General features: G+C 39.4%; 1 protein-coding gene across 1 annotated transcript; it reads left to right on the plus strand.

Moving 5' to 3' along the window:
* Positions 1-10,403: 10,403 nt before the first annotated feature.
* LOC138901586 (uncharacterized) lies at positions 10,404-13,249 on the plus strand. The gene is made up of 3 exons (XM_070189360.1): positions 10,404-10,716; positions 12,378-12,466; positions 12,812-13,249. Exons 1-3 carry the CDS (start codon positions 10,404-10,406, stop codon positions 13,247-13,249), a joined length of 840 nt encoding a protein of 279 aa, XP_070045461.1.
* The last annotated feature ends 943 nt before the right edge of the window (positions 13,250-14,192 follow it).

Here is a 14,192-nt window from a genome sequence, read left to right on the forward strand (position 1 = left end):
CGAAGGATTCTGGTGTGTAAAATCATAACTTTCAAAATAATTTTTTTATTTTACTTTAACCGAACTACGCAGGTCTGATTCTTACCGGATGCGAGATACGTAGGCAAACCTCATCGGTTCCGGCCCCCCAATTTTCAAAAAATCCAAAAATATTTTCCCTTTCCTTAATTCCTTCTTAGAATTCTTTCTTTATAAATCTCAAAAAAAAAAAATCATTAAATCAAAAAATATTTTTTTTCCCGAAGTCTTTCGTTAGAAAAAAATAAATTTGCAAATCAAAATCCAAAAATATGTTTTTTCCTTCTTTAAAAGTCTTTCTTCCAAAAATTCAAAGAAAAATCAATCAAAATCCAAAAAAATATTTTCTTTCTCCTTTAAGAAGTATTCTTTCAAAAATTCCCAAAGAAAAAAAAGAGCTAGCTTATGTACTTTGTTCCCGGTATTTCCGAACTACGCAAGATCTAATTCATGCGGTGTTTTGATACGTAGGCAATCCCCATCGAATTCGATCATTGCCATCAAATAAACTGAATGAAAAAAAGAGAGAAGAAAGAAAAAGAAAGAAAGGAGTGACAAAAATAACAAAGAAACACAAAGAGCGAAAAATAACAAAAAAAAGTAAGAGTGAAAAAATACAAAAAGAGAACTCTTTGTCCAATTTGAAAAAGAAAACCGCGAAAAGTCTCCATGAATGCTGTCAAATGGCGCAAGCAAGCCGTCAGGGTAAGGCCTCCAATGGATGAAGAATAAATGGCTACGGTCTTCTTACAGGCCCAAGAGGCGGACTACTTCCTGAACATGATGTCCATTATGGGTAATCCATTCGCCGAGGCTATCAAAATTGGGGAGATGGTCAAAAAATAGTTTTGAAACGGGCCAAATCTTGAGTCATGCTGCCTTTAAGACCATATCACAGACCGTTTAGAATGATTCGGGGGGTTTGATGAACAAAAACAGGAGGGAAGAGGGAGCCATGATGGCTTTGAGCTCGAGGGAGACCCGCAGGTCATTCAACCAATCATATATGCTTCCTAAGGTCCCACAACACTATTATCCCCATCAAGATGTTGCTTATGCCGTGGCACTGCCTCTCTATGTGGTGATGAACGTGCAACCTTACACGCGGCAACATTATTATACACAAAACCGAGCTCCACCTCCCACAAAAGCCCATCCCTACCAAGCTCCATATAATCCCCAACCAAATATTCCCCAATACAATCCTCGCCCAAGAGAGCCCCTCAAAAGGAATTATTTCACCCCTATTGGTGAATCATATTCAAGTTTATTTCAAAAGCTAATCGGGCTAGGTCTGCTGCAGCCAGTGGCCCCGAACCGACCAAATCCCGAGTCACACTCGCACCAAGCTAATACTAGATGTGAATACCACTCTGTAGTAGTGGGACATAATACAGAGGATTGTTGGACCCTCAAAAGGGCAGTTGAAGAGCTTGATCCGGCACTGAAAGCCATTGTAGCCATTATCGCGACAAAAGAGAAACCTAAAACGGTCGCCAACCCATGAAAAGTTCTCCGTCAGATGGGAATCTCGGTACTCGGTCTTGCTGTCCTTTCTGCGTCCGAATTATTTCAGGGTGTAATCCAGGTATTTTACTTTATTGTCTTACTTTCTTATGTAGACCCTTCTATTTTTAAAAAAAAAAAACAAAAAATTTATTCAAATAAATAAAATTAATATTTCATCATCCATGAATGTCTCTTTTATAAATCTTATCATCTTTCTTATTCCCTTTTCAGTTTTGTTAATGCAGATTTTAATATCATGACATGCTTGCGGACTTCATGCCCAGATCCTAAAATGATGTCAGACCTTGAAATAATGAATCAAGAAGTATAATGTGCCGAAGATAAGGCTTGTAAGAAAATAAACAGAGAATGGACAACAAGCCTAAACCAAGTCCAAACAAACACTGCCCTTACTTGATTGGTTTATGGCACTGATGTCGTGATATCAGTAGAAGTTGAAATTCCCTCTCTTCAGATCATTGTTGAAACCGAGATCGAGGATGAAGATTGAGTCAAGACCCGATTGAAGCAAATGACTTTGGTTGATGAAAAGCGATTGACTGTTGTTTGCCACAGACAGTTGTACCAACAAAGAATGGCCCGTGCCTACAATAAGAAAGTGCGGCCCAAAAAATTTGAAGTAGGGCAACTCGTTCTGAGGAGTATTCTTCCGCATCACGAGGAAGCTAAAGAAAAATTTGCCCCGAATTGGAAGGTCCATACATTATAACAAGAGTGTTGCCAAAAGAGAGTACTATATTTGGGAGACATCGAAGGAAATGTTCCCGATACAACTGTCAATGCAGACGCGGTCAAAAGGTACTATGTTTGACCCTTTATGCAGCTTTAATGCTCTCTGTTTGGGATGGCGAAAGCTTTCATTCTCACTACCCAAATACTATTAACCCTTTGCTAACCCATTGAGCCAGATACTTTTTTCTTGGCCACCCTCTTTGGAACCTTGTATGTAATGAGAAAGAAAAAGAAAAGAAAAAAAAACAAAAAAAAGAAAAAAAAAAGAAAAAAACAAAAAACAAAAGAGAGAAAGAAGAAAAAAAGGAGAAAAAAGAAGAAAAGAAGCAAAAGAAAACAAAACAGAAGAAAAACAAAACAAAAATCAGAACAAGTTCAAGTTAATTGAACTACGTCCGACCTGATTCTGAAAGGATACGTAGGCAGCCTCACTCTAAGGTTCGGTCATACAAAAAAAAATCCACATTCCCCAAAACTGAAAACTGGGGCAGATGTTATAATGGTTCGACGATGGTTTCGCCCGAAAGGTTCCAAAGTTGTAATTCAATCCAAATTCTTTTTACCCAAATCCTTTCAAGTCCTTCCGATCAATTGGCGAGAATGTTCAAGAGTTGGAGGATACGATTACTAGGATCGGATGCAACCAAATTAGAGAAATAAAATTAGAAAGTCCTATTGGTGAAAACCCTCATGGGCACTGTAGGGTGATGGTGAGTAGAGAAAATAAAAATGAGAGAGTCTTTTTAGTGAAAACCCCCAAAAGGAACTATAAGGCGATGGCAAGAAGAGAAATGAGAGAGATCAGTTAGTGAAAACCCGCAAAGGGCATTGTTGATCGAAAAGAGTAACCACGCAGCCATGGCATCAACACAGTCCTGAGCAAGATTTTTCAGTATCAAGTCAAAAGTTGCGATGAGTTTCTAAGAGTCGGACAGTTTACACAGATCAGGCATACGGTCCAAAAGGCATGTCATGTTCATTGAAGTCCGCATATACTTCCAGATAAGTCCGTCTTTCTGATCCCCGAAAGGGACACCTTTTGTTTTAAACACATTCTCTATTCCATTGTTTTATATTTCTTTTAATCCCCTTCGGTCTAACTTTGTTTAAAAAATAAGGCAAAGAAAAGACGGCAAGGCCGATTTACAAGGTTCTCGTTTGAAGCGAGCTGATATATTCAAAAGGCGCCTAGGCTCGGCAAAGGCATCAAGTCGACCCTGACTGGCCATGATTGGCCGATGCTTTAAAATGGAAAACTTTGAAAGAAGCAAAAACCAAAATGCCCACAAAGGCAAAATAAAGTTGAAAAAAGTTAAGTCCCACACGACCAACCGTCATGAAAAAGTTTGAAAATGCCAAAGGTTCTACGGGGTCAGAAATGGAGTTGGTATTCAGGAAATAATCAGTTGCAGTTGAGAAGAAGATGAGCCGAGAGATCAAGAGATTGAAATAATCAAGGCCACAAACCGACCTCCATTTTCAAACTAACGATTCTTTCTTTGTTTAGAACAAGATCAGAACAGTTGTAGGAAACAGTTCGTGAAAAGACGAACACCACCAAGTGAAGTTCTCAAATCCTTGATTTTCATCCAATATACATGTAATTATTTTACTTTTAGTTTCATTTTAGGGAACCAATACCCTATCTTCAACATAGGGTACTACATCCCCTGGTTGTATTACTTTCTGCCAAAATGGGGTACGACATTCCTTAGTAGCATCCTAGAGTGCCACAAGCCTCATCTTATTACCAACACAGGGTACTACATTCCCTGGCTGCATTCCTTTCTGCCAACATAGGGTACGACATTCCCTAGTAGCATCCTAAAGTGCCACGAGCCACATCTTATGGCCAACACAGGGTACTACATCCCCTGGTTGCATTTCTTATTGCAAATATAGGGTACGACATTCCTTAGTAGCATCCCAGAGTGCCAAGAGCCTCACCTTATTGCCAACACATGGTACTACATCCCCTAGTTGCATTTCTTGTTGCAAACATAGGGTACGACATTCCTTAGTAGCGTTCCAGAGTGCCAAGAGCCTCACCTTATTGCCAACACAGGGTACTATATCCCATGATTGCATTTCTTGCTGCAAACATAGGGTACGACATTCTCTAGTAGCACCCCAGAGTGCCTCGAGCCTCATCCTATTGCCAACACAGGGTACTACATCCCCTGGTTGTATTTCTTATTGCAAACATAGGGTACGACATTTCCTAGTAGCATCCTATGAGTGCCTCGAGCCTCATCTTATTGTCAACATAAGGTACAACATCCCCTGGTCGTATTATTTTCTGCCTACATAGGGTACGACATTCCCTAGTAGAATCCTAGAGTGCCAAGAGCCTCACGTTATTGACAACACAGGGTACTATATCCCCTGGTTGCATTTCTTATTGAAAACATAGGGTATGACATTCCCTAGTAGCATCCTAGACTATCACGAGCCTCATCTTATTGTCAACACAGGGTACTACATCCCCTGGTTTCCTTCTTTCTTATTAACATAGGGTACGACATTCCCTATTATAAATATAAAAAAAATATCTCATTTATTTTTCAATTCTTTATTTTGCAATAGAAAGATAGTTTATTCTATTTTCAATAACTCACAAAAATTTTCTAGTGCAAACTAGGGCAAAAAATATTTTTTCGTTTTGTTTGTTTCTGATGGCTTGCAGGTTTTTCTGCAAAGTACGGATTGGATATGCAAAAATAAGATTCAAGCTCTCGCCAGAGAAAGTGGAACATTTGATCTTAAATACCATCTGCAACCAGCTTTGACATAATGCATGCATGCAGAGACATAGAGTCTCAAGATCCATCCTCTTATCATCTGATCAAGGAACAAGTCGTGAGAATATTTTTATAGTTTGTTGCATCGAGAGCATCAAGTTTCAGTCTAAAGTCAATGGGGAAGAAAGTCAAGAATCAAAACAAGAGTCCAGATGGCATTTAGATTAGAATTTTGTAACTCTTAGATTTCAAGAGTATGTAATTTCCTTTTCATTTTGATATAATAGTAGGAACCACGGATCGAAACCTCGATGGAACTTCGCTCGACTCTCCATCAAAGCATACTCTATCAGTCATTTCCACTTGAACTACACATGACATGATTCCCTTATAACCCGAGATATGTAGGCTGCCTAAAATCAAGGCTCGGTCACATCTTTTTTTTTAATCTTATTTTTTTTTTAAATAATAGTGAGGTCAAAAATCAGCCACCTTGTTCATTTTTCTTTGTCTGAACATTCTTCATGTTTTCAAGCAAAGAGGGGCATGCTGTGAACAACTAATTTTTTATCACACCCGAATTCGATAATATTTTAGTGTACATATTTCTTTTAGGCCTAATCTTGATATTCTTAACTTTTATCTTACTCTTAATAGGTTTTATTTCAAAAAATAAAAAACTACAAAAATACTATCATTCTTAGAGTACAAATTTTATTTCTAAAAAAAACAAAATCATATATATATATATATATATATATATATATATATATATATATATATATATATATATATATATATATATATATATATATATATATATATATAACATTTAAAGTAAGCTATAGAATCTTACTTAGTATCATTTAAAGTACATATAAATATTTAGTTTTCCTATACGGTAAGAAATGCTGGTTATTCTTCTTATCTTCATAATTTAATTATCTTTTTTTTAAAAAAAGATTCAAAATGAAGTAAAATCACGTTAAAGTGATGAAGTTTGTCATCAAACTTTATTTAAAAATCTAATTTTTACTTTTAAAAAAATCATAATCCCCATTTTTCCCATATCCCTCATGTTCCCCACTTCCCCCCACCTTTCACGTCTCTCACTCACATTGCACACACACACTCACACGTTCCACTAGTACACGTTCTCACACCCTTCACAGGGACTAATTTTCTGGCACTATACATAGTTCACACTTCAAAAATAAAGAGAAAAGGGAACGAGATAGAGAGAAAGAGAAAGAAAGATGAGAAAAATCTGATATAAATAAATAAATAAATCAACAACTAAGAGAAAAGAGCAATATTCTTTTAGAGTAAAGATTCACTTGGAAAAACTGTTTAGTTAAGTTATTTAGTTCGAAGCCGGAGTTCGAAATTTCGTTCGTGGTTCTAGAAAAGTTAGCATCGCTAGTTTTGGAAATCAGTAGATTGTGGATGTGGTTTTATTGTAAAAACTTCACAAAAATGTAACATACGAATCTTCATCAACATGAAAGATGGTTTTGTTGGTTCTATATGTGTTTATGGAGGGATTAAGGTGGAAAATAGTTAAAGTGATCCTTCCATATCATGTTGATAGTTTATAGCCTGGTTTGTATATAAAGAATTTATCGTAGATGTATCATTAACTTTGTGAAATATTCTTTAATTTATTTTTATGCATGCATTTCATTTACATACGTATAAAAGTTCATGTTATTCATTACATTAATTATGTTTAAGGTCAGTGATATAATACTTAGTTATCTAGATTTTCGAATTTCATATTTTGTATAATTTGAACAAACGGGATCTTTGAAAGGCTCTTTCTTAGATTTATTTATCCATTCATTCATCTATCGCATCTATCGCATGAATTTAGTGGTTCTTTTGTTATGTCGTGTGATATGTTCACACAGAAGAGGTTAGGGGATATTTTAATAATTTAGGCTTAGATAGAAGATTAAGTTTGCCAATTTACAAGAATTGTTTTGTGAAGCACATATACGGGTTACGAATTAGCAATTGCAAGGAATAAATAATTGGAGTGGTAAAAAATATTTATAAGGTAGCGAGATGAATCATGAACTAATATAAGACTCGTTGCAATAAGTAATAATAATAAAATTATACAAATAAATATCTCGAATCTGAAAATAATTGAAATACTCTAAAACGCTAGAAAACTTTAGATGTACTTTAAGTATTAGCCCATGTGTTCATATCCGAATCTTGGATTGATATGCTTAAGTAATAAAAAGGTTATGTGCGCATTCCCGCGTCTCGATGCCTTTCAATTTAAAAATAATTATGTTTTAACCTTGTGTACATTCCGTACCTTGGTTTAACATCTAACTTCAAAGAAATACCTTGTGTGCGTATCGTATCTGGGTCCAAACAATTAATAAAATTTAATAATTAGTTAAGTATTAATAGGCAAATCATAATCAATAAAATACAAGAATAGCCAAGAATTGATTTAAACCGGACATAAGTCAATAAAAGCAACTGTGATAGAATCACGGGACTCGAGGGGTGCCTCACACTTTTCCTCGGTCAGCAGAATTCCTTACTCAATCTTTTATTTTCGTAGACCATAAATAAGGAGTCAAATCTTCTGTTTGATGAGGGATTCAAATAAAAAGTGACTTGGAACACCAAAACTCAATTTCAAGTGGCGACTCCAAATAATAAATAATCCCTTTTCAAATCGTCACTTTAATTAGAAAAACTCTTCTAACTCAACCTCCCAATAAGAGTTGTGTGGGAGAAAAAGAGGTGTGACAGCTCTGGCGACTCCGCTGGGGACTATTAATTCGGGCTTTGTACATTGACTCTTGTTTGGCTTTTATCCTGTTTTGGATATTATTGTGTTTGGAAACCTAATGTGCTATTTGTCTCTTATTTACCGCTTTAATATTTATTTGAACTGTGATATAAACTGTATCCTCTCTCGCACCCCTCTGAGTTTTCTGATAGGTAGTTATGTTGTGTGTGCCTACCAGCATCACAAAATTTCTGTCTTGAGATAAATCCAGTTAGCCTACCAGCTTCTGGTGAAGGATTTTCGTCACACATGTTCTACTACTGTTGACGCTGAGAAAGAGAAAGAAAGGTGAGGAAAATCTGATAAAAATAAATAAATAAATAAATAAATAAGCAACTATGAGAAAAGAGCAATGCTCTTTTAGAGTAAAGATTCACTTGGAAAAACTGTTTAGTTAAGTTATTTAGTTCGAAGTCGGAGTTCGAGATTTCGTTTGTGGTTCTAGAAAAGTTAGCATCGCTAGTTTTGGAAATCAGTAAATTGTGGTTATGGTTTTATTGTAAAAACTTCACAAAAAGGTAACATCCGAATCTTCATCAACATGAAAGATGGTTTTGTAGGTTCTATATGTATTTATGGAGGGATTAAGGTATTTATGGAGGGATTAAGGTGGAGAATAGTTAAAGTGATCCTTCCATATCATGTTGATAGTTTATAGCCTGGTTTGTATATAAAGAATTTGTCGTAGATGTGTCATTAACTTTGTGAAATATTCTTTAGTTTATTTTGATGCTTGCATTTCATTTTCATACGTATAAAAGTTTATGTTATTCATTACATTAATTATGTTTAAGGTCATGTGATATAATACTTAGTTATCTAGATTTTCGAATTTCATATTTTGTATAATTTGAACAAACGGGATCTTTGAAAGGCTCTTCTTAGATTTATTTATCCATTCATTCATCTATCGCATGAATTTAGTGGTTCTTTTGTTATGTCGTGTGATATGTTCACGCAGAAGAGGTTAGGGGATATTTTAATAATTTAGGCTTAGATAGAAGATTAAGTTTGCCAATTTACAAGGATTTGTTTTGTGAAGTACATATACGGGTTACGAATTAGCTATTGCAAGGAATAAATAATTGGAGTGATAAAAAATATTTATAAAGTAGCGAGATAAATCATGAACTAATATAAGACTCGTTGCAATAAGTAATAATAATAAAATTATACAAATAAATGTCTCGAATCTGAAAATAATTGAATTACTGTAAAATGCTAGAAAACTTTAGATGTACTTTAAATATTAGCCCATATGTTCATATCTGAACCTTGGATTGATATACTTAAGTAACAATTAGTTAAGTGATAATAGACAAACCATAATCAATAAAATACAAGAATAGCCAAGAATTGATTTAAGCCGGACATAAGTCAATAAAAGAGACCGTGATAGAATCACGGGACTCGAGGGGTGCCTCACACCTTCCCCTCGGTCAACCGAATTTCTTACTCAATCTTCTATTTTTGTAGACTATAAATAAGGAGTCAAATCTTCCGTTTGATGAGGAATTCAAATAAAAGGTGATTTGGAATACCAAAACTCAATTCCAAGTGACGACTCCAAATAATAAATAATTTCTTTTCAAATCGTCACTTTAATTAGAAAAACTCTTCTAACTCAACCTCGTAATAAGAGTTGCGTGGGAGAAAAGGAGGCGTGACAGTTGTACTTATCATTTCTATCACTATAGTATATGTACTTATTATGATGGTATTTTGTTAAGAAAAGAGTATGTACGGTTGCATGAGATCTTACTTATTTTGTTCTTTTAAAAGGAAAACTTTTGTTTTAAATGTTAAAAGGAGTAAATGAATAGTAGTTTCACTTGTGGGCTTGCTTAACGGTAGAAACGTCCGTACTTATCTACGGAGACGTCCGTACTTATCGACGAGAGGCTATAAGGCGTTAGGAAACTTCTCTTTCTTCATCTCCTATCGTGAAGTTGATATTGTGCTAAGTATCTTTCTATCGATCTCTCACAAATGGTGAGAACGCGCGCAGTGGATGTACCAGGCGGTAAAGAAGCTGCTCCCCCCATTACTAGAGGCTAAGGCAGAGGCCGGGGGAGGGTTTCAGCTCATGTCAGAGGACAAGAGCATCCTAGAGTTGCTCCCGTTGTACCACCAGTGGATCCAGTGGAGGGTTCTGATATTGAGGAGCAGAATGAGGCGCCTGCAGCTGAGCCAGCCCCAGCAGATTCCAAGACTGCACCGGGATTCCAAGAGGTCATGAGTCGTATGCTATGGTTCATGGACTCTATGACGCAGGTTGCTTTATTTCTAGCGGACCCTTCCACATCTCAGGCGGGAGGGGGAGCACAAACCCCTACCGCTCAGGCTCCAGGGCATGCCACTGCCGTTTATCAGACCTCAAGTGCACTACCTACGGGCGGAGCCTAGCAAGTTGCACCGGCTATGCTAGAGTCTGTACCAGTTGCGATCATTGATTAGTAGAAACGGCTGGACAGATGGACTAGACTTCGCCCCCTAACTTTGGGGGTGAGCGGTCAGAGGAACCCCAGGATTTCATTGACCGGTGCAAGGATAGGCTACGGAACATGGGGATATTGGAGTCCAACGGGGTAGACTTCACCACCTTTCAGCTTGAGGGCGAGGCCCGCAGATGGTGGCATGCTTACCTTCTTAGCAGGCCAGCATGTTCACGTCCCTTGAGTTGGGATCAGTTTACACATCTGTTCTTAGAGAAGTACATACCACCTTTTGGGAGAGAGGAGCTTCGGGGTCAGTTTGAGCGACTCTGTCAAGGTCATATGTCTGTGACTGACTTTGAGGCGAGATTTACTAACTTGTCTCACCATGCAGCTATTATACTCCCCATAGACACAGAGAGGGTGCGGAGGTTTATTGCAGGTCTGCACCTTGAGATTCGGTTTCTATGGCCCGTGAGGCAGAGATGGGGACTCCCTTTTATCAGGTTGTGGACATAGCTAGGAGGATCGAGCGTATTTGCAACCATAGCGGAGAGTTTGCGCCGAGGGAAAAATGACCCCGACAGTTTGGAGGATTCAGTGGTGCCCTACTTGGGGGCATAGGTCAGTTCATGAGGGGTCAGTCTAGCAGGCCCATGCAGTCTGCACCACCGCTTGCTCGGAGTGATTCATCACGACCCTACTTCAGTGCCATTCTAGAGAGTACTTACCGTCCGCCAACTATTTAGGGTTCCTCCAGTGGGTATTCAAGCCATCAAGGTCAGACTTCAGGTCAGCAGTCCACTACTCCGAGGGGTTGTTTCGAGTGCGGGGATCTTGGCCACGTGAAAAGGTTTTGTCCCAGACTTTGGGGAAAGGCCGAGCAGCAGGACCATCGGCCCATGATTACCGCACCAGCTACCACACCGCCCGCTAGGCCGGCTAGAGGTGGAGGGCTGGTGGGTATGGGTCTCCCTAGAGGTGGAGGCCAGTCAGGTGCCGCTCCGTCTAGATTCTATGCTTTCCCCATCAGGTCAGAGACTGTCGCCTCCAATGCAATGATCACATGTACTATTTCTGTCTGTCGTAGGGATACCTCGGAATTATTTGATCCATGGTCTACTTACTCCTATGTTTCTTCTCTTTTTCCTCCTTATCTGGATATGTCTCGCGAGTCCTTGGGCGTTCCTGTATATGTGTCCACGCCAGTGGGTGATTCTGTTGTTGTGAATCGGGCCTACCCATCCTGTGTGGTGACGTTCTGTGGATATGAGACCAGAGCGGATCTTCTATTGCTCGATATGGTTGATTTCGAGGTTATCTTGGGTATGGACTGGTTGTCCCCGTACCATGCCATTCTCGATTGCTATACCAAGACTGTTGCCTTGGCGTTACCTGAGTTGCCTAAATTAGAGTGGAGGGGTTCGTGTGTCGGTACTTCCGGCCGAGAAGGGTTGCCTGGCCTACTTAGCCTTTGTTCGGGATACTACTACAGAGACTCCCGCGTTAGATTCATTGCCAGTGGTACGAGAGTTTTCCGATGTATTTCCTGCTGATCTACCAGGTATGCATCCAGATCGAGATATTGATTTCGGCATTGATTTGGTGCCAGTCACCCACGTTATTTCTACTTCGCCTTACCGTATGGCTCCCAAGGATCTGTGAGAGTTAAAGGAGTAACTTTAGGAGTTGCTTGAGAAAGGGTTCATTAGACCCAGTGTGTCGCCTTGGGGCACACCTGTGTTGTTTGTGAAGAAGAAGGATGGGAGTATGCGGATGTGCATTGATTACCGCCAGTTGAACAAAGTCACCAACAAGAATAAGTACCCGTTGATGTGCATTGATGATTTGTTTGACCATTTGCAGGGTGATAGGGTGTTCTCTAAGATCGACTTGAGATCTGGGTATCATCAGTTGAAGATTCGTGCTTCGGATATCCCAAAGACGGTTTACTAAATATGGCCACTATGAGTTTTTAGTGATGTCCTTCGGCTTGACTAATGCCCTGGCGGCATTTGTGGATTTGATGAATCAAGTGTTCAGGCCGTATCTTGACTCATTTGTCATTGTCTTCATTGATGACATATTGATCTACTTGTGTAGTATGGAGGAGCACGAGCAGCATTGAGGTTAGTGTGTCAGACCTTGCGAGAATAGAAGCTTTATGCTATGTTCTCCAAATGCGAGTTCTGGTTGGATTCCGTGGCTTTCTTGGGGCATGTTATATCAGGTGAGGGTATTAAGGTAGTCAAGGGTTGGCCTCATTCTACCACAGTGACTGAGATCAGGATTTTCTTGGGGGTAGCAGGTTATTATCGTCGTTTTGTGGAGGGATTCTCGTCTATTGCAGCGCGCCCTTGACTAGATTGACCCAGAAGGGTGCTCTGTTCAGATAGTTCGATGATTGCGAGGCAATCTTTCATAAGCTCAAGACCGCTTTGACTACAATACCAGTTTTAGTGTTGCCCTCCGGTTCAGGGATGTATATCGTGTATTGCGATGCTTTGCACATTGGCTTGGGTTGTGTATTGATGCAGGAGGGGAGAGTTATTGCATATGCTTCACGTCAGCTGAAACCCCACGAGAAGAATTATCCCGTACATGATTTTGAGTTGGCCGCGATAGTTCATGCTCTTAAAATCTGGAGGCATTATCTCTATGGGGTGTCTTGTGAGGTTTACACCGATCATCGCAGCTTGCAGCATTTGTTTAAGCAGAGGGACCTTAATTTGAGGCAGCGCATGTGGCTTAAGTTACTAAAGGACTATGATATTACCATCCTTCACCAACCCGGCAAGGCGAATGTGATTGCGGATGCCTTGAGCAGAAAGGCCGAGAGTATGGGTAGTTTCACATTCATTTTGGCAAAGGAGAGGCCATTGGCTTTGGACATTCAGTCTTTAGCTAACATACTTGTGAGGTGGGATATTTTAAAGCCCAGTCGAGTTCTTGTATGTGTTGTGGATCAGTTTTAATTACTTGATCGGATCAAGGCTCGTCAGTACAATGATCCGCACTTGTTGGTTCTCAGAGAGACGATACTACATGGTGGTGCCAAGGAGGTTACTATTAGTGAGGATGGTGTTCTGCGACTCCAAGGTCACCTATGTGTTCCTAATATTGATGGCTTGAGGGAGAAAATTCTAGAGGAGGCGCACAGTTCTTGGTATTCTATTCATCCAGGTGCTACGAAGAAGTATCGCGATCTGAGGCAACATTATTGGTGGAGGCGATGAAGAAGGACATAGTTGAGTATGTGGCGAGATGTCTAAATCGATAGCAGGTCAAGTATGAGCACCAAAGGCCAGGTGGCCTACTCCAGCAGATGGTTATACCAGAGTGGAAGTGGGAGCGCATCTCTATGGACTTCGTTGTTGGGTTGCCGCGGACGTTGAGAAAGTTTGATACTGTATGGGTCATTATCGACAGGCTGACCAAGTCGGCATACTTTATTCCTGTGGTGACTACTTACTTTTCAGAGAGGTTGGCCCAGATTTACATTCAGGAGATTGTTCGATTGAATGGTGTGCCTATTTCCATCATATTAGATAGAGGCCCTCAGTTCATTTCACATTTCTGGAGAAAAGTACAGAGTGAGTTGGGTACCCGAGTAGAGCTAAACACAACCTTTCATCTGTAGACCGACGGGTAGTCAGAGCGGACAGTTTAGATTCTAGAGGATATGCTCAGAGCATGTGTCATTGATTTCGGAGGGCAGTGGGATAGATTCTTGCCCTTGGCTGAGTTTTCTTACAACAACAGTTATCTGTCCACCACCAAGATTGCTCCATTTGAGGCTTTATATAGTCGGCGATGTCATTCGCCCATCGCATGGTTTGAGTCCAACGAGGCTAAGTTATATGGCACTGATTTAGTGAAGGAAGCCTTGGAGAAGGTAAAGTTGATTTAGGAGCGGCT

The sequence above is a fragment of the Nicotiana tomentosiformis genome, chromosome 11, assembly GCF_000390325.3.
Source record: "Nicotiana tomentosiformis chromosome 11, ASM39032v3, whole genome shotgun sequence".
NCBI lineage: Eukaryota > Viridiplantae > Streptophyta > Magnoliopsida > Solanales > Solanaceae > Nicotiana > Nicotiana tomentosiformis.